The sequence below is a fragment of the Dendrobium catenatum genome, unplaced genomic scaffold (genome assembly GCF_001605985.2).
Source record: "Dendrobium catenatum unplaced genomic scaffold, ASM160598v2 fragScaff_scaffold_9, whole genome shotgun sequence".
In the NCBI taxonomy this organism is placed as follows: Eukaryota; Viridiplantae; Streptophyta; class Magnoliopsida; order Asparagales; family Orchidaceae; genus Dendrobium; species Dendrobium catenatum.
The window spans coordinates 1,912,917-1,940,818 of NW_021318471.1; the positions used below are offsets into that span (position 1 = coordinate 1,912,917).

General features: G+C 37.2%; 1 protein-coding gene across 1 annotated transcript in view; it reads right to left on the bottom strand.

The window, feature by feature from the left end:
* Positions 1-1,036: 1,036 nt before the first annotated feature.
* The window catches only part of LOC110092477 (two-component response regulator ARR14), a 36,204-nt gene continuing 9,338 nt past the window's right edge, over positions 1,037-27,902 (bottom strand). The window contains exons 5-7 of the mRNA XM_028700143.1: positions 7,617-8,833; positions 1,508-1,816; positions 1,037-1,262 (exon numbers count right to left, since the gene is read on the bottom strand). Coding sequence (XP_028555976.1) covers positions 1,792-1,816; positions 7,617-8,833 — 1,242 coding nt within the window. The 3' untranslated portion in view covers positions 1,037-1,262; positions 1,508-1,791. The remainder of the gene's footprint in view (positions 1,263-1,507; positions 1,817-7,616; positions 8,834-27,902) is intronic.

Genomic DNA, 27,902 nt, shown 5'->3' on the forward strand with positions numbered 1-27,902 from the left:
TCCCATTTGGTTTCCGCCATCCACATATTCAAGCCGCTCGACAAGCCAATGAGTCGAACATCAACTCAATCGAACTCAAGCTCGATTAACCAACAAGCTCGTAGATCTGCTCAAGCTCAAAACTCAATAAACTCGGCTCACAAACTCATTAACAAGTCGAGCTCAAGAAAACTTGCAAGTCGACTTGACTCGTTTACACTCCTACATCCATCCATCCATCACCAAACAATCACGATTGAATCGCTTCCCTTTGTTGAGCTCCATGCAACATCGAAGGGACTAGATAGTTCACAATTCTCTAATACTTATATTTGATTAAAAGAAGATTAATAAAAAACATCTTAAATTAATAAAAATCTAAAGCATCAACAATTAGGGACACTATACTTTGATCCTACAGATTAGAGGAATTTGAATAATAATATATTATCGTTCACAAAGGACAATAAACCAAATAACTAATTATATCAGGTGCACAAACTTATGCAGTTTTTGTTATCAAAACTAACATTCTATGCACATTCCGTGCTATGATTACTTTCACTAGTCAGCATATATCCACCACCTTAAATTTTCCCAAAAATAAAAGATAAAAAACAACATGAAATGAAAATAATTCTTATGCCAAATTAGTAAGGATCTATTTGGCAGCTTTACTGCTGCTTTGCTTTTCAGACAACATTCACAATTTCATTTGGACACTGGTTTCTTGATAATTTTGCACTGCTTTTCAAAAATTTCAATGAAGAAATACTGATTTATATAATCATAATAACAAAATATTTTTTTTTACATCAACTTCACGATCAACTTTATAAAACGTTGCAACAATCCCATGCATACCCTAAGGCTTCGTTTGGGACGACTTTTATACTGTTCTTAAAGCAACTTTTTAATTTTTTACTAAAAAGTTGATTTACGAAGCAGTAAGAAAGCCGTCCCAAGCGAAGCCTAAATTTCTTCAAATTATCATGTTGCTAACATAGTGTACTTTACTATAATCAACCACTTTCGTTTTTTTTAATGATTTGTAATAGACATGAAACCTTTTCATTTGACTATCAATAATAATTTCCATCTAATACAAATTCATAGAGCAGAACAATCTAATTATATGCTTTTACAAACTAAAATTTCCATGAGATTCAATTTCAAGGATTGGTGCATGATGATTAAAACAGCATCAACATACTTCACCTGTTTACAATGGATACTTTGTGCTGGGCTAAGCAGTGAAGTGCGTATGAGGGAACACAGCATCGCTGCACAAGGAACAACTCCCGGTTAGTACAAAGGCATTTGCATACAAGAAATTCTAATCAAGATTTTAAGCAATATGCACTATAATCATAGATTACAGAAAACTACATGTTTTAATTAATCATATACATTTTACATTGGAACCATATAAAGATGATGAAAAGCTGAACCTAGCCAGGCAAAATGGTACAAATATCACAACATGAACAGATCCAGAGATTGCATGAAAAAGGTTTATTTTGTAAACCTGATAGATAGGGGAAGAAGAAACAGCCAAAACTTTTCTTGAAGCCGCAATAATCTTGGCTTCTCCAATAGCTTAGACACGTTCATATAACACAACAAACACTTTTACTTTCCAAATCTATCTAGTATTCAGCAGAAGAGAAGCAAGAAGAAATGATGAGTGCCTTCCCTCAGAAGTATTCTGATGATTTTCAAGCTTCTGGGATCATTGATCAAGTGAGGTTGGTGAATTTATAAGTCCTTTTTGATAGATGTCCTTGCCTTCGATTTAGTAAGTGTGCTTTCTTAGTATTTAAGGAATTGTGAATCGCTGCAAATCAAGCACTCGAATTTTAAAAGAAAATCATAATATGTAAAGCTTATAGAAGCAAAAGATCTCTTGTACTACTTCATCACCATAATGCAGGATAGAGAAAGCTCGAGATCATCACTGTAATTAAAGGATATTAATAAAGGCTTCAAAGACAATAAATTCATGTCGAAAATAAGAATGATGCACAATACGAGAAAATAGCGAAGCAGAGAGTTATATGTACTTGACGAACAATGTTTTTAAGTTTGAGAAGTTAGAAATCATAATAATGGTAGCAATAGTTTTCTTAGCGGCCACAACAATAACCAAGAAATAAGTTCGAGTGCTTTCCTTTGCTTGCACAAGGATATAAAGTCGGACATGTAGGGAAAAACAAAATCTCAAGCCACAGCCAACCCGACACCTACAGTCCCTGTGCCAATCTCCCAAACACAGCGAACTAGTTGGATGACGCGGATGACCATTTGGAATCCAATAGCAAGCAGTCTAGATGGGTCTAGCCTGCTCGAAGTGGATAGCATGCAAGTTCAATTCTTACAACATCAGTTCTCCAAGACATGCCTTTCCACTTTTGAGCAACACAACATTTATAATCTGGTTGATTTGGCCACTCCGTGAGGGAACCTGTAGCCGCAAGATCACCGAACCACCTAGTGCAGTTCCTGGAGCTATAAGGTGTGTCTTTTGTGATCTGGTTGATTCGGACAGCACGCACTTTAGGAATAGGCACACTACTTTTTCGATTAAATGCCTCATCCAAATATATCTCTGATTTTATTTTACTCTGCATACACTCAACCAAACCAAAAAAAAAAAAAAAAAACTGTTTCCCTATATTCACTTTACAGACAACCAAATAACCTTGAGTATTTACTTTATACTGCATTTACTTTACACTGTATTTACTTTGCAGCCAACCAAACAGCCTCTTAGTATAATCTTTTTTTTATTATTATTGAGGTGAGAGTTTTAATCGACTATATGGTTCTATGCTTTTGAATTTATGTGGAGGAATATGGCGGCTGGAAGGCTGGATGGGGTTGTCGCTGGCTGCAGTGACCTGCGGCTAAGGAGGATGAGGAAGAGGAGAAGGTGGCCACCACCCGGAGAAGTCTAGGATTATAGGATATAGAAGAACAGCCTTGATATTATTTTCTAAACTCCACCAAAATATGAATTTTAGGGTTAAGGAACCTCTATTAAGTTCTCGACTAGTGAATAAGAAAATAAAATAAAATAAAGAAAATGTTATCTAAAGAAAGAAAGGACAACAAATTAAATAATAAAAAAAGAGAACATAAAAGGTGGGGACATCAGCCAAGCCCTGCATCACAAGAGAGAGAGAGATGGTAGAGATCCCACAATTGGTTTAGCTGAAATGAAAACTTAAACAAAATTTATATACTTATCATATTATGATTATCCGTTCAATGAATTCAATATATTATAATATGGAACAAAAAATTATCCCTGCATATATTAATATGGTTTTAAGTAATTAAATTGCATTATGAGGTGATAATTGGAAAGTCCTAAACCAACACTTTCCAGATTTATATCTAAATGAAGGCTTAACATGAAAAGAGAAATGGCATCTCAACACCTCATTAGCATGCTTATAAAATTAGCATGAAATGACACTTAAATTTCCTGCCACTAATAGATTCGATATATCTACTGGAAATTTATCTTTTCATCCAAATGATCAAACTCAATCTATAAAACGTACATACAAAGAAAGCAGCATTACTATTAAAAGGACAATTAAACAAAATCCAATACAAGTACATGTGGTTCTAAATCTTGGCAAAAGCTTTTTTTTTTTTTTAACAACTTCAAATTGATCACTGCGCAAATGAATTTCCAGGAACTTACATATCAATATGAAATATGACAATAATATTAGAAAGGGAGATTATATTCATGAATTTAATAAAGAAACGAATGATTATGATGATGCTCCAATAGAAAATTCTTTCTATGTTATAAGATGTATTACTATCATAGCTAAAATTGAATTTGACGGGAAAACATATTTACAACAAGATGAAAAGCTACATAAGCTTATTACTGTAGATATCTGATGTTCTATCAATAATATGACCAAGTAGGAAATTTAATTTAATGAAACTAAAATCTAAATCATATTCATAACCATATAAATTAGCAAGGGTAAATACGACTTCCATTTCTATTACATAGATGCTTAATGCCCATTTAACCTGCTACATATAGTGATAAGATTGAAGGTGACGCTTTGCTCAAGGATATATCAAATATTATTTTGGTTCAATCTTAGTTGTATGATTTAAATAGGTCTCATTTTGAAAAACTAATACATAAGATTGAGCTTGGATACAATTCAATTATTAATAAATCTGCAAACACAAATTCATCCAAAATAGTCATAAGATTCCAACATATAAAACTTGTAAATCTAATGTACTTACTATTGAGTTTACACCAAATAAAGTTACACAAATATTAGCATAATACATGCATTAATTGCATGAGCATATTTGTATAAAATTGATTGTTAATTGTGATAAATATAAGTCAATTACAAATATGAACAAAAGATACCAGAAATTCAAACAAGGTGATAAAATAATGTTTCATTTACATCCAAAAAGTTGTTTATAATAATTAAGAAATTTGCTATTGAAAATTAAGACTGTATAAATCATACAAGATCTTGGGAGGAATGCTTACAAGTAGAGCTTCCAAAAAAATTCTAACATTGGTTCAACCATTAATGTATCTTATCTGACTTTATATCAAAAACTGACAACCAATATATTGAATTCTTCCATCTAACACTTTCTAGGCAATCACAAATGCCTTATGCTAGAAGTTATAATAAATGTGTATACTATTAATGGTGCATACCAAAGGCCTACTAGTGTGGCAGGACTGTAAGTCATGACACAGATTACTCTACAGGAGGTACAACAATTAAGCTGATATGTACTTGACAAATATCAACTGAAAATTCATTGGGGCCAATTTTTTTTTCAAGTAATATAGAATTGATTTGAATCGCACTATATATAGTCACTGCCCACTAGAAATGCAAGCGTCCATTAAGAAGAACAAATTGAGAGATTATTTACGTCAGTATTTTTTTTTCTAAAAATTTCAAATTTAGTTTTTCTATTAAGGCATTCTTTTTTTTTTTTAATGAAATTTATAATTATAAATTTATCTTTGAGGCATTCTTATTATATTCCCTATTATAAGAATAGGTTGTATTATATGAATCTTCTGAATAGGTTGTACTGGATTTGTTTGGCTTATCTATTTTGGCTAGCAGCTTCTTCGTTTTGTTGGTTCCAGATCTCAACTTAGGTTGGTCTTCAATTCTTTGTTTCGCTCTCATAATCTCTTTTGTTATTGCATCCCTTCTATTACTGTACATTCAATGGCCCTTGCCATCATGGCAGCAAGTTTGTAGCCTAGCGATTAGACAATCACAGTAGTTACATGATTTCATACAATAAGATAGGGCTGTTTCTATTTTGTTTAGAGGATTTCTACAAATTCCTTCAATTTTGAAGTCAATGGGATGCCAAATATTTATGCAACATGTGTCAACTATTTTTTTTTTTAATTGTGACAGGTCTTTTGTGATTATAAATGTGGGGATCTAAAGCATGTAAAAAAACATCCAATGATGATTCTACTTTTAGTTGGATGTAATTCCTTGGGCCTTTTATGAACTCCAGTGTAACCAGAGATTGAACTTTTCCAGGGAAAGCTATTTCTTTCTATAATCTTAAGGCTCGATTCAACTTCTCAATTATTTGTTACATATTCTCATTTTTCTTCTCTAATTTCTAGTTATTTGCTTGTGTATGTGATTGAGTTTTATCGAATTTAGTATAATTTGGGTTTCAATAGTAGTCTGATTTTCATGGTTTTAAAAAATATTAGAGGCGGACACCTCGAGGCGCGCCTCCCATCGAGGCACAGCGTGGGCGCACTAAGGCTTAAGCCTCGACTGCTTGAACAAAACTTGTGCCTTTTTCATTGAGGCGTACGCCTCAAGGCCTAATGTGTCGAGGCAGTTCAAGGCGCTGCCTCGATTCATTTAAATATACTTCAATTTTGGAAAATTCGTGCGTGAGTCAAGCGCGCTTATTTATACTTGGGACTTCTTCTGTTTCGAAGCACTTCCGCAATTGTAACACTATCTCGTTCTAGTTCTCATTCTCTCTCGTTCCTTCATGTACAATGCTTCGGCCTCGCTCTCTTGTTCTACTTCTCCTCCGTGTACACTGCTTCGGCCTCCTCTATCTCAACTGCTTCGGCCTCGCTTGCCTCGAGGCCCTTGACTGCTTCGCCTCGCCCGCTTCGTGTCCAGACACGATCTTCGAAGCAAGCGACCTCACCTACTTCATGTCATGACAAGTTCTTCCAAGCAAGAGGTAACAACCAATCTTTCCTTTCAAGCTCGTGTAGAGTTCGACTGCTTCGTGAGAAGCAGAATTTAGATAGTTGTGTAACTTCGGCCTCGCCTGCTTCTTGTAGGGTTCGTCTGCCCAACAGGAGCTTGTAGTGCCGTGTTTAACTTGATCCAACAAGAGCTCGCAGCAAAGGTAAGGCACTTTCCTCACATTCGACCTATTTCGAATCAAAAGTAAGCGGCTTGAATTCTAGCATCGACTCTTCTAGTTGTTCTCTCAAAGAGGCATTTTCTAAATCAAATATTTATCAATTTTTTGTTAAGGCATGTTGGTAGCTCTCTCAAATGTTTGTACCAATATTTATCAACTTTGCTTCATATAGTCCTTTTTATCAAAGACGATGCTAAAGAATCAAAGATATTTGTCATATTTTCTTGGCCAAGCTTCATTCGAACATTTGGAATGAAAGAAATATTTTCTTGGTCAGTTTTGGAAATGTGATGAGGATAAGAATATTATTTTGACATTTTGTGAATTATTTATAATTATTTTAGTACTTTATTATTTTTATTTTGAGGCTTACGCCTCACCTCCTGATTCCGCCTTTTATAACATTGATGATTTTCAATCTAACAAATGATTTCTATGCTTGTGAATTTCTATATAATATTTATAATAGATGGCAACTAAATTGTGTGTTGGATTTTTAATATTTTTATATTCATACAAAATAACAAATAGTTGTCAAAAACAGGGGTTTTCGATTTGAAACTTATCATGTGACATTTTACGCCTAATCATAGACATTTCATTAAAAAAACCTAAAACATAAAACATTGTGCATCACCATGATATGGAAACTATTAAGGCGCTCATTAGGATGAGCAAACAAAAGAGTTGCAAAAGATTTTCTACAAGAATATCTCAGGAGGACAAGGATTATCACAACCGCTGAAACTCCGATCTATCAGACAAAGGTTCCGAATAGATGTAAATATGTAATAGTCTATTTCATGAAGATGGGGAGAACATACAAATTTGAAATTGCTAAAAACTTGAAATCCTAAGATATGAAGAGCAACGTCCATCCAATAATATATTTCTTATAAGACAGCACGGAAATATATTTCTTAAGAAGACAAAAAGTCAGAATATTGCAAACCTAATCAGACTGTTAATATCCAAAATTGAAAGATAGGAAACTTATTTCTTAATTTTTTTCATACAGCAAACTGATTTAAACCAAAGGCAAAAGAAATAATCATGAAAAAAAGGTAATGTTTTCACATCAAAAAAAAAAAAATTGGAATAAAAAACATGCTAAATGCATTTCATTATGTTTTTCAGTAAAAACCAGAAAAGGGGGAGTTTCAAGTAATTATCACACATACTTGGACAGAGACCCCAAGAAATCAGTTGAGGGGAAATTTGGGAGCATTGCGTTTCCAACTTTTTTAGTACCATCAAGAAAATCCAAATTGAGCTCTTGCTTGACTTTCTCGACATCATCAAATGTGCTTGTTTTTGTAAAGCCCTTGTCATTAGTAGGTGATTCAAGATCATCTACAGCAAACCTACTGGGTATGCATGTACCTTTACCAACAAAACCGAGATTTCTAAATTGCCCTTGGTTTACTGATGCACCTGCGATCTGTTCAGAACCCTGAATGTACAATTTTGGTAATTGATCAGCCCTCTGGTTAATAGAACTGATTTTCATGTTATTCTGTGGTCGCCAACCAGCAGCACTGCTTGTGCAAACTGAACTAGATGATAATGAAGATGTAGGATAATATGTACTTAACATGCCAATATCCTTGAAATCTCCATTTGCCGCAGGTGGCATGCCCAATGGTGGATTGTTTAAGCGAGAATTACTGCTATTTGAAGTAGAATTTGAGGATGCCAACAGTGAATTGTTTCCTAACTGAATATTGCTTGATGGTTGAGGGGATAGAACCAACGACTTCTGATTTATGGGCCCTGAGTTGCACCCAACAGTTATACCGCTTGGAGACTGAGATGAAACTACAAGACATGAAGGTTGTACATTGATTGCATTATTTGAATCTGAGACCATATAGTGAAATGATTCTTGATGATGCTCCTGCTGCTGTTGGTGTTGTAACATTTGCATCAGCAAACTATTGTTTTGAATGTTGCTCAATCCTGCATGTTTATTGTTAGAACCTGTAACACCAAGCTGATTAGATGACCAGGATGAAAATCCAGGAGACATGCCATGAACAGTAATTTCGGATGGAGGTAACTGCTTCTGCATTCCCGATTGGCATTTAAATAGTGGCTGACCAAATGCCACTTCCTTTTCCAATGGCAAAAACTTGGAGCCTTGGTTTGAAGCTTGTAATAGGACTGGCTGGTCCACTGCAGGGAATACTATGTTGTTTGAAGGATGGCACAAGAGCTCAGCATGCAAAGCAGCAAGGGTCTGTTGAGGTATTTGACCTGAGGCAGCAAGTGAGTGGAAATCCAGACTTCCCAACGAACCACATTTTGTTTTTGCATCTACCTGGTTGCAGAACAAGCTGGGAAGTGCAGCTTGATGTTGAGTCACACCGCTAATCCTTTTCAGGTACAATCTGAATTTCTGTGTCATGTTAAAGAATAAAAAATGTATACTGACAAATAATGTATCCATAGCAAAATTGCCGAGAAAGATAACTGTATAGAGTTCAGGAAATGTCGATTCTTTTTATAATTTTATGATTATAATACAAATCACGTGGAAAATAAGAGTATTAAATAGCCAGCACTAGCAGTCATAAAGTTGAAAGCAGCTCATTTGGGATTGTTGGCTCATTTTGCTATTTATTTGGGAGGTTTCACTCTATTATAAACAGAGAGCCTACTTGTTTAACAATATAATTAATTTGAATCTAAATTAATTCTTGTACTTAGAAGTTCCCTAGAAATGGCATGCTACAAAATAACCCGATTTTGATAAGTAGGAAATGATTAGGATGCCTCCAAAAGAGAAGCCCACAACTTAGCTAGGCATTGTTAAGCAGCAGTCGAGTGAAATCACAACTTCAACCAGGCTTGGAGAAAAATGTATAAACATTGATTAAATTTGAAATTGTTCGGATTTGCTTATGTGAAATTTGAGAATTTTAAGTGGCAAAACCAACGAATTTGTGGTCATGATGATTAAAAGAAGACATATGGTACGTTTGCAAGAAATGTACTGTTAAGGGCACTATCAAATGACAATTTCAGAAAGTCAAGGATAGGATTAGAAAACTAGTCGATGAGTTAAAAAGATGATATTTCTGAGATTGATGAGTAAATAATGAAGTAGTTGCATTGAGCTATATTGCTAAGGAGATCATAAACATGATTAGTGTTTTTGGCATTCAAAGTTGGATAAAAAAATTTCTTGAAAAATCAATTTTGAAAATAAATTAAGGAACTATTACAACCTCTACCTGATGCGTCATTGGACTAAGATGGGGATTAAAAACAATTGATAGATGCAATAGCTTTCCTATTTCTTGATTAATTGATAGTAATCTATGGCAGCGATTAAAAAGGCGTTCGAGGCGAAAGCCTCAAGGCGGAGGTCGGGCGAACTGAGGCTTAAGCCTCGAACGTTCGGGCGAGGCTTACGCCTTTTTCCATGGAGGCGTACGCCTCACCGCGTGAGGCGTCGAGGAGCATCGAGGCAGTGCCTCGAAAGCGAGAAAGTTACCTTCACAGTCAGCGAGCTCCCGTTGTTTCTTCCGATCAAAATGTTATAGCTTACGATCCGACAGGAAAGGGAAAGTCGTCGAAGGAGCAAAGTTGAACAGCCACGAAGGAGCCAAAGAAGCGACGCGTGCAGTCTCTACACCTCCTGTGAAGCAACGAAGCTGAACAGCAAGGACGAAAAGAGAAGATGAAAGGAAAACCGTAGACGCAGCTAAGTTATTATTGATTAACTTAGTTAATATAATTTAAAATATTAATAATTAAACAAATTAATTAAATAATTAATAATATAATTAGTGCATGAATTAATTATCTATTTTAACTTAATTTAATAATTAGTATTATTAATTAAATTTTAATATAATTAGCCTAATTAATATAAATTACATGTAAATTACGTCGTATGCTCGATACTGAGCGGTATTGGCTCGGTACTGAGCGGTACTGGCACGGTACTGAGTGGTACATGCTCGGTACGCTCGGTATTGAGCATATATAACAACCAGAATTTTAAAATTACTCTTATAATATAATTTTGTTCCGTGGCCCCGCAGGAGCGCTGCCCCTTGACCCCGCGACCTGAATTACAGGTCGAACCCCGCCAGGGGGCAGCGCCCCCTTGGACCTCCGGCAGACTGGTTTTATTTTGTATTCATGTTATTTTATTATTGGTAGTACAAATAATTGTTATTTTTTGTCATTATTTAAAATTTTAAATTAATTTATTTTAATCGTTTTGAGGCTTACGCCTCGATCCGCCTCGAGGCTTACGCCTCGCCTCGCTTAGAAAAAGCGCCTCGAATCCCGATTTCACCTTTTAAAACCTTGATCTATGGAAGGTTTTAGGGAATTTCTTTTGGTGGTTTTAAGGTCAACGATAGGCAGAGAGTTTTAGGAATGACTGGGCAATACCTGTCCTGCATCATTACTGCAATGAATAAGGATGTAGCTGTCTCATGGTATGCTCTTCAAACTCATTTCATCCTGTAACAGGGAACGAGTGAAGCAGTAACTTGCTATAGGGTGAAAGGCAAAAGAGAGGGAATGAGACTTAGGAGAGGCAAGGAGAGATAAGTAAGCGGGAGACAGAAAGAGAGTGGGTGACAGGCAGGAAAGGTGGGGGAAAAAGAGACAAAGCAGGAGGTTGAGAGGGTGGAGAAAGAGGGAGACAGAGGGAGGAGGGGGGAGAGAGAAGGAAAGTAGAAGGATGTAAAGGGAGGGGTGGGAGAGAGAACAGTTACCCTTGGCTTATCTCCATCAAAGCCTCCTTGGTTCCCACTTACCTTTAGCTTAAACTTGTTAAGCATGGATAAGCTATGTGAAGAGATAAATCCTTTGGTGGAGTTAAGCCATTTGGTTGGTTTTAAAGATGAGTTGACATAAAATTTAAAAACTGATAGGGAATAGATTTAAGTTTATTCTTGGATGGGTTCATAAATCCAAATTGCATGGCCACAATGTAGAAATTGATGAACCCAAGTGTAAGAGCCGGTTTAAATTGGCGGCTCAATTCCCTAACCATTAAATCATGCAAGCAGGGAACGTTACCAAATGAGACTGAATACAGGCAGCAGACCGAGTGGACTGCAAGCATGCACGGAGGCTTCGAACAAGGTCGGTTCGTGGATCTGAGCGAAGGAATGCGTGCGGGAATGAATAAGAACGACTACTCATGAGTCATATCTTCTGTTCGCACACTCCTACAGGAGAAAATACCGTGAGAAGTTCTGTGTCAAAGGAAATCGACCGAGAGAGAAAGAAGATAAGTTCATATATTTTTTGTGCTTTTGGTATAAATTATTCGTAATCTAAGTTTGAGAATCGAATCTATAGTTGAACGGAATGCAGAGGAAGAAAATTTGGGAGAGAAAAAGGAAGAAATTGTGTTGGGAAATTTCTTTGTAAGTGATTTCAAATTTTATATTCTTTTTCTATTCAAATTTGCAAAATAAAATATATAAATTTATTCCTTGATGGAAAGCAATAGTGTGTGTTCTTTCGATGGGAAGGAAATTAAGTTGGTGAAAGTTGATTTTGGCAAGGAAGAATCAAAATTAAGGTAAGAAAATAATGCATGTGAGATAATTGAAATTTTCAATCTACTTTAGGAAATTATATGTGCAATGTATTTGGAAATATGGGTTTGAGAAATAAGAAATGTGCAATGTTACATATTATGAGATGATGTTTGATGTACTTGAAGTTACCCTTATTGTTGTCAAATAAATTTAATGTTGTTATGAAGACATTTAATTTTCATAAAGCTATTTAATGATAATTAATTAAATTAAATTTATTTGGAGCAGTGGAAGATTTCCATAGTTGAGTTGAGACGAGAATTGGGTCTATTTCAGAGAATTGAAGATTTGGAAGGAATCTAAACATATGAAAGCAATTAAAGTGGGTAATTATTGTTGTTTACGTTACTTTATTTTATTAATAAATACAGTATTTTATTTAATTATTCGATTATTATGTTTAAAAGTTATCATGTTTATAATGATGAAAGCTAAGCTTTAAAGATATAAAGTAACATAAGCATAAATATATATTTGTAATGATACAATGTTTAAACTTTCATGAAGCGAATAAGGAAATTATAACATACAAATGGAAAGTATAAAAAGGAAAAAAAATAAGAAAAATGATATAGGAGGGTATTAAACCCAACTTGAATGAAGAATGAAGCAAATGTGGCGCCAACCAGTATTTCACCACCGGCTGAGTGCTGCTGAAAGATGAAGGCCGCTAGCCGATTGCTAGAATGCTAGAATACGAATGTCTGAGCAAGTAATTGACTAGGTTGCCTGTATTCATATGGGTTGGTTCTCTTGGTTCAAAACTTCGAATGGTTTGGGTGAGTGATATTAAAATCCCTTTGGGTTTATTTGATGCAAAAAAGAAACTCCTAGGATACTGTTTTACACTCAGATTTGAATAAAGATAAGGATAGAGTTTTAATTTGAATGGGTCAAGATTTGTTGAAATTTTAATGGAGAATTTGGTAAAGAAGGTTGAGCACTTTGTGTGAAGAGTTTTGCATAATGCTCTTCGGCTCTAACATTTGCATTTTCAAATAGACTATGAGAAGCCAACACAGGACAGCCAAATAACACAGAGACCAACAATAGAAAGCAAGAAACAAAGAAGGAAAACAACAGAAAAAAAAAAAAAAAAAAAAAAAAAAAAAAAAAAAAAAAAAAAAACACCAGCATGGAGGCATTTATGAGAAGTTAATTTGATGTAAAAGGTTATTTTGAGGTTATTTTGATTTTAAAATGATATATAAGTTGGGGTATTGTTAATTTGAGAAATTTATATTTCATAGATTGAAAATAGAATAACAAGTTTCGAGGCGATCGTAACAAGGAAGTTTGTAATATTAAAAATAGGTAGTTGGGTAAGATATTCTAATTTAGAAGCAAGTATGTTTTAGTCTTTTATATGTAAATTTATATCTATTTAAATTTGCATGTACTCAATGCTTGGAAAGTCTTCATATTAGAAAGTGCATGTCTACATCCTTCTCTTCGTGACTAAATTATTATGCATCAAACTTAAATTATGAAAAACACATGATGTTAAAGAATTATTGAGTATACTAATACTTGATTAAATTGTTATATTTTAAAAATATAACATCTTGCACTTACAAGCTACATATTGATGAACTACGTTGATTAGTTTATAAAGAATGATTTATGCAATTAAATGTTCAACAATGAAATTGTAATGAGCTTACACAAGGTCATGTTATGTAGCATAAGTTGACAATATATTTTTATGGTAACCTCTACAAGTGTGACAACAAAAGTGAGCCCTTATAGAGGCAAAAAGGTCCTCAATTAGATCAAGAGCAATAATGATAGTTGTTCGCCAATAAAAAATAGGTGCGAACTCGCTCTTACAAGCTTAAGGTCCCCTCTTTCCCTAAGGTAGAATGGATTTAAAATTTAACCAGATTTCACCTAAGAGTAGTGTCATGATTTATTTAGAATGGTCCTTCCTATGAGCGCAAGCTCTTATAGTTAATTGCCCCTTCTAATGCGTTAAAGAGCACTATCGATTAAGGATAAAATTATATTTAGACTATGTATGAAGTGCATATGTGTGTGTAACAGTGTGTGAATGTTCTAAACACTGGTTGTGGGGGATGAAATTAGACCCGATCAAGATCATGGTTCCGTCATCCCATGCATACTGTAGGATTCAGTCTACCAACACTAACGACCATTGATCGTGATGTCCATAGAATCTGATTAGCAGCAATTGGTTGCCTCCTCTCAGGGATCTTAAATAAACTGAAGTTGATATATATTCATTATTTAGTTTGGGAAGGGATTTATGGCTCCATTTAGAACTTGTTCTTAGTTTAAATTTAGAATTAGGTCTTATGGCCTCATTTAGAAGTTGCCCATAGTTTAGGTTTGGGTTGGTTCTTATGGCCCCATTTAGGAGTTGTCGGTAGTTTGGATTTGGGTTGGGACTTACGGCCTCATTTGAGAGTTGCCCGTGTGATTGATTTGGATAAAGGCTTACGGCTTTCATTTGAAAGTAACCCTACTAGTGGGTCTTACGGCCTCTATTAGAAGTGACCCATATAACGGGTGCAACTTAGCCCTATAAGCTAAGATGCCCAATGATTTTGAATGTTCAAATAAGTCTTATGGCTTCTGAATTTAAAAGTTGACTAATCACGAATCTTACGACCTAGCCATGTAAGCAAAGTGGCCCGTATAGAAGAGCTTGCAACCTAGCCCTATAGACTACGATGCCCATTAGAGGGGTCTAGGCTTATGCTATTACATAGACATTTTCCCATAAAAGTCAAACTTATGGTTTTCATTGAAAGAAACCAGAGTAATTTTAAATGTATATTATTTCACTTTATATAAAAATTGTTACCCATAGAATTTAGTGCTTCTATTAAAAGTGACCTATAAGGCCTAGATTTATGAAGATGTAGCTTTACACACTCCCTGTCTTGACACTAGTTTTTGCATTTTGTAGCAGTGTTCATAACTTTTTTACTTTAGCAATAGTTTTACTAGCACATGTTTTGCCTTGCTAACACTAATTATTTATTTATTTATTCACTCTGCGCTAACTTCTGTTCATTTATTTGCAGGTGCTCGTGACCAACAGTTACAGGAGCTGGGCTTTGCAGTTGCAAGGGCTTTAGTTTGCAACTATAAGAGATGTAGTTTAAAGCTACAACAGCTGAGATTTGAAACTACAGTGGGGTTTAGAGAGCTCACAGGTAGCTTGGAGTGTTGTTGCAATTTTGAAAGTGTTTGATGATTTTGTTTTGTTCAGAGCTACTGTGAGAGCTATTTATTGGAGAGTTGTGATTTTGTTGCTTGAGTTATTTAGTAGCTTATACTTAGGTTGAATAATGGAAAATATTTATTTTCTGTTTTATTTTGGTTTGTTTTTCTTTAAATTACTTTAATCAATTAATGGTCTTAATTAATTAAATGAAATTTTATTTAAAGTTTAAATTTGAAATTAAATTTGCTTAGTTCGTTGATTAAATTTTAAATGCATTTCCAATTCCATTGACTTAATTTAATTATGTTTTTAATTAAATTAGTTTCTCAAAAGATTTAATTAATTTTAGGGATTTAAATTTAATTAATTGGTTTTATTAAATAATTTAAAGTCATTTAATTATTAATGAAATCACTTGCTCAATTAATTTACTTTTTTTATTTTAAAAGTATTTTAATATTACTATTAATTAAATTAGTTTCTCTTTATTAGTTAATTAATTTTAATTTCTTATTAATTAATTAATTAATTATTTAAAATGATTTAAATTTAATTAGATCTTTAATTTTAAAATTGAGTTTTAATTAGAATTTATATTTTTATTGAATTTTAATTTTACTTTAAAGTTAGTTAATTAATTGTTAATTAATTGAGTTAATTAATCTTTTAATTAATTAAATTGTATTTTTATTTTATTTAAAAGGTTTCATTAATTAAGATAATTAATTAATTAATTTATATTTCAATTTAATTTTAGATTCATTAAATTTAAAGTTTAAAATAATTAAAATTTCTCAACTCTCTAATTCATCGGTCGCTCGGCGTAATTTTGGCAGTTTTACAGAACAATTTCGGCAGCCTCCTTAATCCCAGCATCCCCTCCTCGCGATGAGAGGTTATGGAGGACACTCGCCCTTTTGAATTGACTCAATCGGATCAAATCGACGGCAAGGACTTCAACTCTTCAGGAAAGCAAATCGACCTCTAGTCTTCAATCCACTCGGCTGAATCAGATCAACAGTCGAGGGCTTCGTGGGACTGAATCAACCCCGGAATTCCTTCAATTCTTGCAATCGTCGAACATGATGTCTCCTGCTTTTTTATTAATAATTATTCTTTATTATTATTTATAATCATTATTTATTATAATAATTATTATTAATAATATTACTATTTATAATAATTATAGCATATAATATATCCATATTCTTCCTCACTTGTTCAAACAAGAAAGCAAGATTGTGGACTATGAATGTGAGTTATATTCGCAGAGGAAGGTAGATTTGACGTTAGAGATGGACGGGAGGATTTACTTGAGGAGGAGACGGACAGGCCGAAGGGCTTGTTCGGACCTGTAGACGAAGGCCTGGGCCACTTGTGCCGGAGGTGAGGGCTTCAGACGAAGAGGACCATTCCATGTGGGAGTCATATGCTAGGTTCGGTGGAATATAGTTGATGGAGGTGAAAGGGGCCGCTTGTATCGGCCACTTACAGGCAAGGCGGCCAGAAGTTTAAAGCCGCGACTTGATCGCACAAGAAGGGAGGAATACTAGCTAGATCGCACGCATGTGCGGGAGATCAAAATCGAGCATGATGAATATAACTTACGCAATCGGAACCTGTGGCTTATGACTCTATCTCTTTGGATCCAATCAAGCACAAACAGCTTCTGACCTTCTGCCTGTACCAAACAAGCGCTCTCCTCAAGCCCTCATCCGTCTGGCTCGAGTAAATAGGGCCCAATTCTGGTCTCTCGCACAAGCATGTGACCTAGCTAGGCTTCCTCCCTCACAGCATGATCAATTCATGCCTTCAAACATCCGACTGACATGCTTGCAAGCAGTCGACACAAGTGGCCCCTTCCACCTCCGTCAATCACATTCCTCCGAGCAAGCATCTAACTCCCATGTGAAGTGGTCCTCTCCGTCCGAAGCACTCGCCTCTGGCACGAACAACCTAGGCCTTTGTCTATAGGTTTAAACAAGCCCTTCGGCCTGTCTGTCTCCTACTCACGTCCGTCTCTAAAGCCAAATTCGCCTTCCTTTGCGAACGCTACTCATGTTCAAAGCCCACAATCTTGCTTTCTTGTTTGAACAGGTAAGGAGGAATATAGATATATTATATGCTATAATTATTATTAATAATGATATTATTAATAATTATTATTATAATTAATAATGACCATAAATAATAATTATTAAAAAAAGAAAAGCATGAGACATAGTGATAGCCGATTGGAAGAATTGAAGAAATGTCGGGGTTGATTCGATCCCCCGAAGCTCTCTATCATCGATATAATCCGGCCGAGTGAATTGAAGACTCGAAGAACGTTTCCAAGGTTGATTTGCTCCCTCAAAGTCCTCGAACTCTCCGTCGTCAATTTGATCCCACTAAGTCGATTCAAAAGGGAGAGTGCCATACAAAAACTCTCATCGGGGGGAGAAGATGCCGGAAGGTTGCCGAAATTGCCACGTAAAACTGCCAAAATCACAACGAGGGAAGGCTGCCGAAATTGCCACGTAAAACTGTCAAAATCACAACGAGAGATAGCCGATTTGAAGAGTTGAAAAATTTTAGTTATTTTAAATTTTAAATTTAATGAATTTAAAATTAAAATTAAAATCCAAATTAATTAATTATCTTAATCAATGAAACCTTTTAAAAAAAAAATTCAATTTAATTAATTAAAATATTAATTGAGTCGATTAATTAATAACAAATTAACTAACTTTAAAGTAAAATTAAAATTTAATTTAAATTGAAAAACTAATTAAAACTTAGTTTTAAAATTAAAGATCTAATTAAATTTAAAATCCTTTTAATTAATTAATAAGAAATTAAAATTAATTAACTATTAAAAACAACTAATTTAATTAATAATTAAATTAAATTACTTGTAAAATTAAAAAAATTATTGAGCTAGTGATTTAATTAATAATTAAATAACTTTAAAATATAAACAAAACCAATTAATAAAATTTAAATATCTTAAATTAATTAAATCTTCTGAGGAAATAATTTAATTAATAAGGAATAATATAATTAAATTAACTCAATGGAATTGAAAATAAATTTTAATTTTAATCAACGAGCTGAGCAAATTTAATTTCAAATTTCAAATTTCATTTAATTAATTAGCATAATTAATTGATTAAAGTAATTCAAATGAAAATAAAATAAAATAAAACACAAAATCAATATTTTCCACTATTCAACCTAAGTACAAGCTATTAAACAACTCAAGCAACAAAATCATAACTCTTGAACAAACAGCTCTCATAATAGCTCTGAAGAAAACAAAGCCCTCAAACACTCTCTCAAAGTTACAGCAACTCTCAAAGCTATCTCTCAGCTCTCTAAACCCCTCTGTAGCTGCAAATCGCAGCTCTTGTAGCTGCAAACTACAGCCCCTGCAGCTGCAAACTACAATCCCTGCGACTGCAAGCACCAACTGCTATAAATACTGGTCACGAGCACCTACAAACAAGTAAACAAAATTAGCATGAAACAAATAAAAAAATAACTAGTTCTCGTAGGGCAAAATAGGTGCTAGTAAAACTACTGCTAAAGTAAAAAAACTACGAACACTGCTACGAAACACTAAAACTAATGTCAAGACAGGGAAGTGAGGGAAGTATGTAAAGTTACATCTTCGTTAATTTAGGCCCTATGGGTCACTTCTAATAGAAGCAATAAATCCTACAAGTAACTATTTCAATAAATATATATATGAAGTGAAATAATATACATTTAAAATTACTCCGGTTACTTTCAATGAAAGTCATAAGTCCAGCTTTTACGAGAAAATGTTTAGGTAATAGCATAAGACTAGACCTCTCTAATGGGCATCCTTGTCTATAGGGCTAGGTTGTAAGACCCACCGTACGGGTCACTTAGCTTACAGAGCAAGGTCATAAGACCGTCGTCAGATAACTTCTAAATTCAAAAGCCATAAAACCTATTTGAACATCCAAAATCATTGGACATCTAAGCTTATAATGCTAAGTTGTAAGACCCGTTATATGGGCAACCTCTAATAGAGGCCGTAAGACACATTATTAGGGCTGCTTTCAAATGAAAGTCGTAAGCCCCTACCCAAATCCAATCACACGGGAAACTCTTAAATTGGGCCATTAGACCCAACCCAAACCCAAACTACAGACAACTCCTAAATGGGGTCATAAGACCCAACCCAAACCCAAACTACAGACAACTCCTAAATGGGGCCGTTGACCAGGAATTTGAATCTCAGAAAATTAATAAAAGTTTGTTAAAGTAGTGAAAGTTCAATCTTAATGATTTTCTTAATTGAAACTTCAAAAAAAGATCTCAGAATTTAACCAAATCTAGGCAAGTAATACCGCTAAGTTAGCGAGATGTATAAAATAACAACGGCAATAAGTAGTAGTGCAAATGAAAAGCCAACGAGAATCCAACGGTTAACAAAGCGATTGTCTCACCTTGAGGCTACGCTCATTTATCTACTTCTAGGGTTGTTGGAAGAAGAAGAACCACACAAGAGATGAAACCACTCCGAGGGCGACGGTGTCGGAGATCCGTAGGGAAGGAGAGGAAGGCGCCGGATGTGGAGGTGGTGTGGAAGGTCGGCCGTCGATGGTCCACTCGTAGTCCGGACGTTGTCTATCAATAACTTGGATGAGGGTCGGGAGGATCCGATCCAAGTAATCTCCCACGGTGTCTTCGTCGGATTCAAATCCCGCGTCAAAGAACGGCGATCGTAGTACGTCGAGATTGCCTTGCGCATCAAACACAACCCCCATTCAAGTTCTCGGATCGCCATGCATGACTATGAGATGTTTGCGGAAGAGTTTGGTGGTAAAATAGTCTTCTCGTGGTAGAGTTCAACAACACAAAGGAGAGAGGAGGTGTGGTCGGCAAGAAATATGAGGATCGGCTGTGATGGGAGAGCAATAGTAATTGTAGGAAAATCTTGAAATAATTTTCAGATTTTAAGTGGTTATGGGAGGGACTTAATTTTGAAAATCAAATCAGTCCAAAGGGAGAAGATGGGCAGCAAAAAGAGAGGGAGTTAGGGGTGATTTTGGTGGAGCAATTAAATTAATTTGGGGAGAGAGAAGAGCTAATTAAGGGCGGCCATAATAGTGGGGAGAGAGCAATTAATAGCCAATTAGGGGCACTCTAGAAAAAGAATTCACGGTGGTAGAAAAAATCTGAAATCTGATTTCAGATTTGCTTAGTTAAGAAAGTTTCCTAACTTGTAGTGAGCCATGGATCCGTGGAATCCATCGAGGAAAAATAAAAAAAATAAAAGGGCCACTTTCCAAATGAGTCCAGAAGCTAAATTAGAAAGTATTGAGGCGTGTTGAAATTTGGACTTCATTTCCTGGGAACAAGGTGGCCGGCAGGTAGGGGGGCGCATTGAGAATGGTGGAGGTGAGGTCGTCGGGCTTAATGGCTGGGAGGACTGCGGGAACTGGGCCGGCCAAGGAAGGCGGCTGGTGGTGGGTGTGCTGCAGCCGGCGGGTATCTGGGGAGGGTGGCGAGATGGGGATTTGGGAGAGGATTGTGCGGGGAATTCACAGAGAAGGCTATGGATCTTGGAATGGGAAAAGAGAAATTCAAGCACACAAAACCTCGACTTTCTCCACTAGAACTCACGAGAGATCTAAGACGCTCTCTCCTCAAGAACTCACCAAGAGATCAAGAGGAAATTGTTAACTCACAAGAAGACAACAACAACAACATCAAAGCCTTTATCCCACTACGTGGGTCCGGCTACATAATCTTTTTCCATGTTCTCATAAAAGTAAATTCTCGTTAAATCTAATAAAGAAAGGTCATTTCTAATATTTTCTAACCAAGTCTTTTTAGGTCTACCCCTATCTTTCTTAACATAAGTCAAATCTAATACCTCTACTCTCCTAACCGGGTCATCGCAAGGCCGCCGTTTTATGTGACCAAACCATCTAAGGCGACTTTCTCTAATCTTATCTTCTACTGGAGCTACTCCAACCTTTTCATGTATATGCTCATTTCGTATCCTATCTCTAAGGGTAAAGCCACTCATCCACCTGAGCATCCTCATCTCTGCCACACTTAACTTAGTATTATGCTTCTCTTTTAAAGGCCAACATTCGGCACCATAAAGCATTGCAGGCCTCACTACCATCTTATAGAATTTTCCCTTAAGTTTGAAGGGTACATTTCTATCACATAACAAGCCCGATGCATTCCTCCACTTCAACCATCCAACTTGAATTCTGCTGATAATATCCCCATCTATTTCACCATCACTCTGAACAATAGATCCAAGATATCTAAAACGTGTACTCTTATTAATGACTTGATCGTCCAAAGTCACAATCCCCTCACTAGGTCTATTCCTACTAAAATTGCACTCCATATATTCCGTTTTAGATCTACTCAAGCGAAAACCTTTAGCCTCTAAAGTTGACCTCCATAATTCAAGTTTACCTTCAACTCCCTCTCTAGTCTTATCAACAAGAAGAATATCATCAGCAAAAAGCATACACCAAGGTACATCCTCTTGCAAATGTCTAGTGAGAACATCCATGAACAACAAAATAAAATTTTCATTCATCAATCCCCCCTACAATACAATGATCAAGCCCATATATAGGCTCATCGAAAATAAAGAAAATAAAAGACGACATTGCCCTTGGGTTACAACAAACACTAATTCCCTCATAGGGGTACAAATATGGAAAAACAAGAAATAAAATGACATGACTAAAATAAAGCATCAAAAATAAAGCTGCTGAATCATGGTCGTCGCTCGACGACCCCTCCGGTGGTACGTATGTCGGAATCTCCTACGGATGTCCTCATCATTCTCCCCAGGTGGGAGAGAACTCGACCCTGTCGAGTAAGGGTCCTGAAAACTCTCGTACAGCTCCAGAAGGTCGGGGTCCAGTCTCTGTATCTCATCTCGCTCCAGCCATGTATCCTCCTTTTCCGGCTTCCCTCTCAAACGAACTAAGTATCTTCGGCGCCCGCCGTCCCTGGTGGAAATGATCTCATCACTGAGTATGCTTTCAATCTTCTCCGTATTAGGTAGTGTGGGAATTTTGGGAAGTGAAGGTAGGCTTGAGATCTCACTAGGTATGGACTCACAAGGCTCAAGATTTAAAGGATTTTCAGGGTTAAAATCAGGGCCATCAAAGGCTACTAGATCCTCAATGTTAAACATGGGATTCATGTTGAAACCTTCAGGAAGGTCCAAGACATAGGCATTACTGTTTATTTTTAAAGTTATTTTAAAGGGACCTGCACTTTTAGCATGTAGTTTCTTAACGGCCCCCGGTGGAAACCGCTCCGGACGAATCCGAACCATGACATAGTCTCCAACTTCGAACTCCTTGAAGTATCGCTTAAGATCAGCATTAAGTTTGTATTTTTCATTACTTTGTACAATTTTTTTATTAATTTCTTGATGCAATTCCTGGATATGTGATGCAAATGCGGATGCAGACTCTGACACTCTAAGTTCAGGACTCATGGGGAGTAAATCTATAGGTTGCCTAGGTTGGTATTCATAAACAATCTCAGCTAGGCTCATACCGGTGGTCCGATTGACAGAATTATTGTAGGCAAATTCAGCAATGGGTAGTTTAGAATCCCAATCCCACATGTTCTCACCTACTAAGGTCCTAAGAAGGTTCCCAAGGCTTCTATTAACAACTTCCGTTTGGCCATCCGTTTGTGGGTGAAAGGCGATGGAGAACTGCAGCTTAGTACCCATCTTAATCCATAAAGTTTTCCAGAAATAGCTCGTAAATTTCACGTCTCGATCCGAAAAAATTGTCTTTGGGAGTCCATGGAGTCGGACAATCTCATCAAAGTATAGTTTGGCAATCCTAGAGGCATCGAACGTTTTAGCACAAGGAAGGAAGTGGGCCATCTTAGAGAAGCGATCTACTACAACACAGATAGAATCATGCTTTTTAGCGGTTTTGGGAAGTCCTAGGACAAAGTCCATACTAACGTCTTGCCAAGGGCAGTTTGGGACGGGAAGTGGGGTGTAGAGGCCCGTGTTCTGCTTTCTCTGTTTAGCTAGTTGGCAGGTGTGGCAACGTTTAATCAGTCTACTAATGTCTCGCTTAAGGCTGGGCCAGAAAAATCTATACTCAACCGCTGCAATGGTCTTAGCCTGCCCAAAATGTCCAGCTAAGCCTCCCGCGTGTAGTTCCCACACAAGAAATTCACGAAGAGAGGTGTTGGGAATACGCAACTTCTGAGACTTGAATAAGTATCCATTTTCCAACAATAAATCATTCACAACTTGTTTATCTCCAATTGTCAGTGAGGAATATGTCTCTTTAAAATCAGGACACTCTTTATAGTCATCCTTGATGCGTTCAAATCCAACAATCTCCGTTCTCATCTCTCTAGTGACCATTATTCTACGACTCAGAGCATCAGCTGCTTTATTCTCGGCTCCGGCCTTATGCCTAATAGTGTAAGAATACTCTTGGAGGAATTCGACCCAACGACCATGACGGGCATTTAACTTCTTCTAGGAGTTAATGTATCTCAAAGCTTCATGATCCGAAAAGATTACAAACTCCTGGGGAAGCAAGTACTGTCTCCAATACCTGAGGGACTGAATGATTGCATAAAACTCCTTATCATAGGTAGAGTACCTTTGACGAATGTCATTTACTTTCTCGCTAAAGTAGGCCACATGATGTCCTTCTTGTGACAAGACTCCTCCTATTCCAAGTCCTGATGTGTCACAGGTTACCTCAAAAACTTTAGAAAAATCTGGGAGACGCATCACAGGAGCTTCTACCATTTTCTTCTTAATATCCTCAAAAGCTTTGGTGGCGGCTGTCGTCCAATGAAATTCCCCTTTCTTAAGACAGTCTGTTATAGGAGCTACGATGGTGCTGAAATTCCGAATAAACCTCCGATAAAAAGTAGCCAATCCATGAAAACTTCTAACATCTCGAATATTCTTAGGTTCCAGCCACTCGTTTATAGCTCGCATCTTTTCTGGGTTAGCAGATATTCCTTAAGTTGAAATGATGAATCCAAGAAAAGTTACACTATCGGTAAGGAACTTACATTTGGCCGGGTTAGCGAACAACTGTTCTTTCCTCAAAACTTCACAAACTTGTGTTATATGATTAAGATGTTGATCCACCGAAGTGCTGTAGATTAAAATGTCATCAAAGTAAACCACTACAAATTTGCCTAGGAAGGGTCTGAGGACTTGGGTCATGACCCTCATAAAAGTGCTCGGGGCGTTGCTCAGACCAAACGGCATAACAGTCCATTCGTAAAGTCCGTCTTTAGTTTTGAATGTCGTTTTCCATTCGTCTCCTGGACAGTACCTAATCTGATGGTACCCACTCTTAAGATCTATCTTGGAAAAGAGAGTCGCTCCGGTCATTATGTCCAACATGTCATCTAGCCGGGGAATGGGGAACCTATACTTGACAGTAATCTTGTTGATAGCGCGGCTATCAACACACATTCGCCATGAGCCATCCTTCTTGGGAGTCAAAAGTGCAGGAACAGTGCACAGACTAAGGCTCTCCTTAATGAATCCTCGTTGTAGGTGTTCATCAACTTGTTTCTTCAGTTCAGCATTCTCAGTTGGGTTCATACGGTAGTGGGGAAGGTTGGGTAGTGAAGCTCCCGGTACCAAATCTATTGCGTGTTGTATGTCCCGAAGTGGTGGCAGTTGGTTAGGTAAATCATCAGGGAAAACATCAGAAAAGGTTCTAAGGAGTGGGCGAACCTCTTCAGGAATGGGTTCACTTGTTTCCTCATGGGTTTCCCTAGCCACTAGAGCGTACATGGTGGTTCCTTGGTTAATCTCTTCTTCCATCTCCTTAACAGTCAGGAGATGTAGTCCTTTGTTTTGCTTGGCAAGGGTAGGCTTTGCATCCGTCTTGGGGGGTTTAGGTTGAGAGGGTATTAACTTAATTTTCTTCCCATTATGTTCGAACACGCAGGTGTTCGTCCTCCCGTAGATATGAACGTCATTGTCAAATAGCCAAGGGCGACCAAGGATAATTTGACCGACGTTCATAGTCAAAACATCACACCAAATCTTCTCTTGATATCCCACAAACTCTATGGGAATGAGGCTTCGATCCTTGATTTCTATGGTAGTCGAGTTGATCCAAGAAACCTTATACGGATTTAGGTGAGGGGTCATCTTAAGGTTGAGCTTGGAAACCATAGCTGAAGAGACTGCATTGATACAACTTCTGCTGTCGACGATAACTTTGCAAATCTTTTCTCCAATCTTAATAAAGGTATGAAAAATTGAGGTTCTACGCCAATCATCACTTAGCTTAGGTTGGGACAACGCGCATCTAACAACTTGAAGGGTAACAGGTTCTTCCTCAGTGAAAGAGTCTTCTTCCTCGTCAACATGGTGAATCAAATCGGTTTCAGGTTCGTCCTCCTCTTCGTCCACTTCTTCAATTATGGTGACCTTGTAGGGACTAGAACATTGCGAAGCAATGTGTCCATACCCATGACACCTATAACACTTGGTTCCAGAATTGGGCTTGGAAGTGTCTCGTTCGGGGGCCTTACCTTTGAGGTCTGTGCGAGGTGGGGCCGAACTAGCAGTGGGTCGGCTTGCAGTAGAACCCGAGGGTTGGTTTTGGGGTTGTCCAGAAGAGGTCCTATAAGGACTTGAGCGAAAGTCAAAGTGTCTCGTTTTGGAATGGGTTTTTGACTCTTCAAGGTCGAGAACTAGGCTGCAGGCTGCCTCTAACGAGCCTACTCCTCTAGCAAAAAGTTCAGTTCGCAAATCTTCCCTAAGGCCAGCTCTAAACATTGACAGGATTTGAGTTGGGGTAGCCGACTCCTCGCCATTGCAACGAATCAGGAAGTCGTCGAAAGCGGAGATATAGTCTTTAACGGGCTTGCTCCCCTGGGTCAGTCTATTCCACTTATCTAGAAGCTTAGGGTAGTAGGATGGAGGGAGGTATTTTCTCTTAAGTTCTTGCTTCATGGTTCTCCAATCTGGAATAGGATATTCGCCTCGAGCCTCGCGCATATTCTCTAAATTGGTCCAATATAAGTTGGCTCGACCCGTGAGTTTCATCTCTGCAAATCTAACCTTCTTAGCTTCCGAGATGTTATACCACTTGAAATAACTATCCATGGATTTAAGCCAATCCAAGAAAACTTGGGGGTCAAGGGTTCCATCATACGTTGGGGCATCAATCCTAATATTTTTCAACAACTGGGCATCGTTGTCTCTCCAAGGATTCTCGTCTCCTACGGGGTCTTGATGGGGCCTCGGGTTATGGCGGTACTGGTCTCTAGGGTGGCCATGATCTGCTCTGTTATCCTCGCCATAGGGTGAGTGAGGTCGTGAAGGTGTATAGATCGCGGGATTCCCAATACACTCTATGTTATCTAAACGATCACTGGTTAATCTCCTCAAATCTGCTAAGTCTGTCTGAGTGTTACGAATTTGCTGCGTAACAGTCCCCAATTGGCCCAAAATGAGGTCTAGGGTTGCCTGGAGGTGCTCCGGATCCATGGGTGAAGGTTGAGGGTTGCTAAGGGAAGAGTCGGGGTGGTGAACAGCACCTAAACACTGAGGTAGGAAGCTCCTAAGGCTCCTATATGCTGCTATAATGCTATGGACAGCAACCTAACACAATGACTCAAGTGGGCTAAGTGTTTGGGACCGGTTTAGAAAGTTGGACAGCAAGTTATTAAGGGTTTAGGGTCATCTAAATGTCTCTAAATAGTGCAGGAAAAGTGCTGGACAGCAAAGTTTTCAAGTGTAGCGAGTGACCTAAACACTTAGATGAGTTGGAAAGTCTAAGACAACACTTAGGTAATGAACTAAGCTTGCTTAAGATGATAAAACATGCAGAAAATTTTCAGGACAGCAAAATAAAACAGCAAATTTTGATGAAGTAAGCAATGGTACGCATGCAAATGAGCTAAACGAAATGGTGACTAACTTCCTAGGAACTTCTAGCACAAGCAAAGCATGCTAGCCATGCTCTGATACCAAGATGATATAAAACCAGGAATTTGAATCTCAGAAAATTAATAAAAGTTTGTTAAAGTAGTGAAAGTTCAATCTTAATGATTTTCTTAATTGAAACTTCAAAAAAAGATCTCAGAATTTAACCAAATCTAGGAAAGTAATACCGCTAAGTTAGCAAGATCTATAAAATAACAACGGCAATAAGTAGTAGTGCAAATGAAAAGCCAACGAGAATCCAACGGTTAACAAAGCGATTGTCTCACCTTGAGGCTACGCTCATTTATCTACTTCTAGGGTTGTTGGAAGAAGAAGAACCACACAAGAGATGAAACCACTCCGAGGGCGACGGTGCCGGAGATCCGTAGGGAAGGAGAGGAAGGCGCCGGATGTGGAGGTGGTGTGGAAGGTCGGCCGTCGATGGTCCACTCGTAGTCCGGACGTTGTCTATCAATAACTTGGATGAGGGTCGGGAGGATCCGATCCAAGTAATCTCCCACGGTGTCTTCGTCGGATTCAAATCCCGCGTCAAAGAACGGCGATCGTAGTACGTCGAGATTGCCTTGGGCATCAAACACAAGCCCCCATTCAAGTTCCGGATCCGCCATGCATGACTATGAGATGTTTGCGGAAGAGTTTGGCGGTAGAATAGTCTTCTCGTGGTGGAGTTCAACAATACAAAGAGGAGGAGAGGAGGTGTGGTCGGCAAGAAATATTGAGG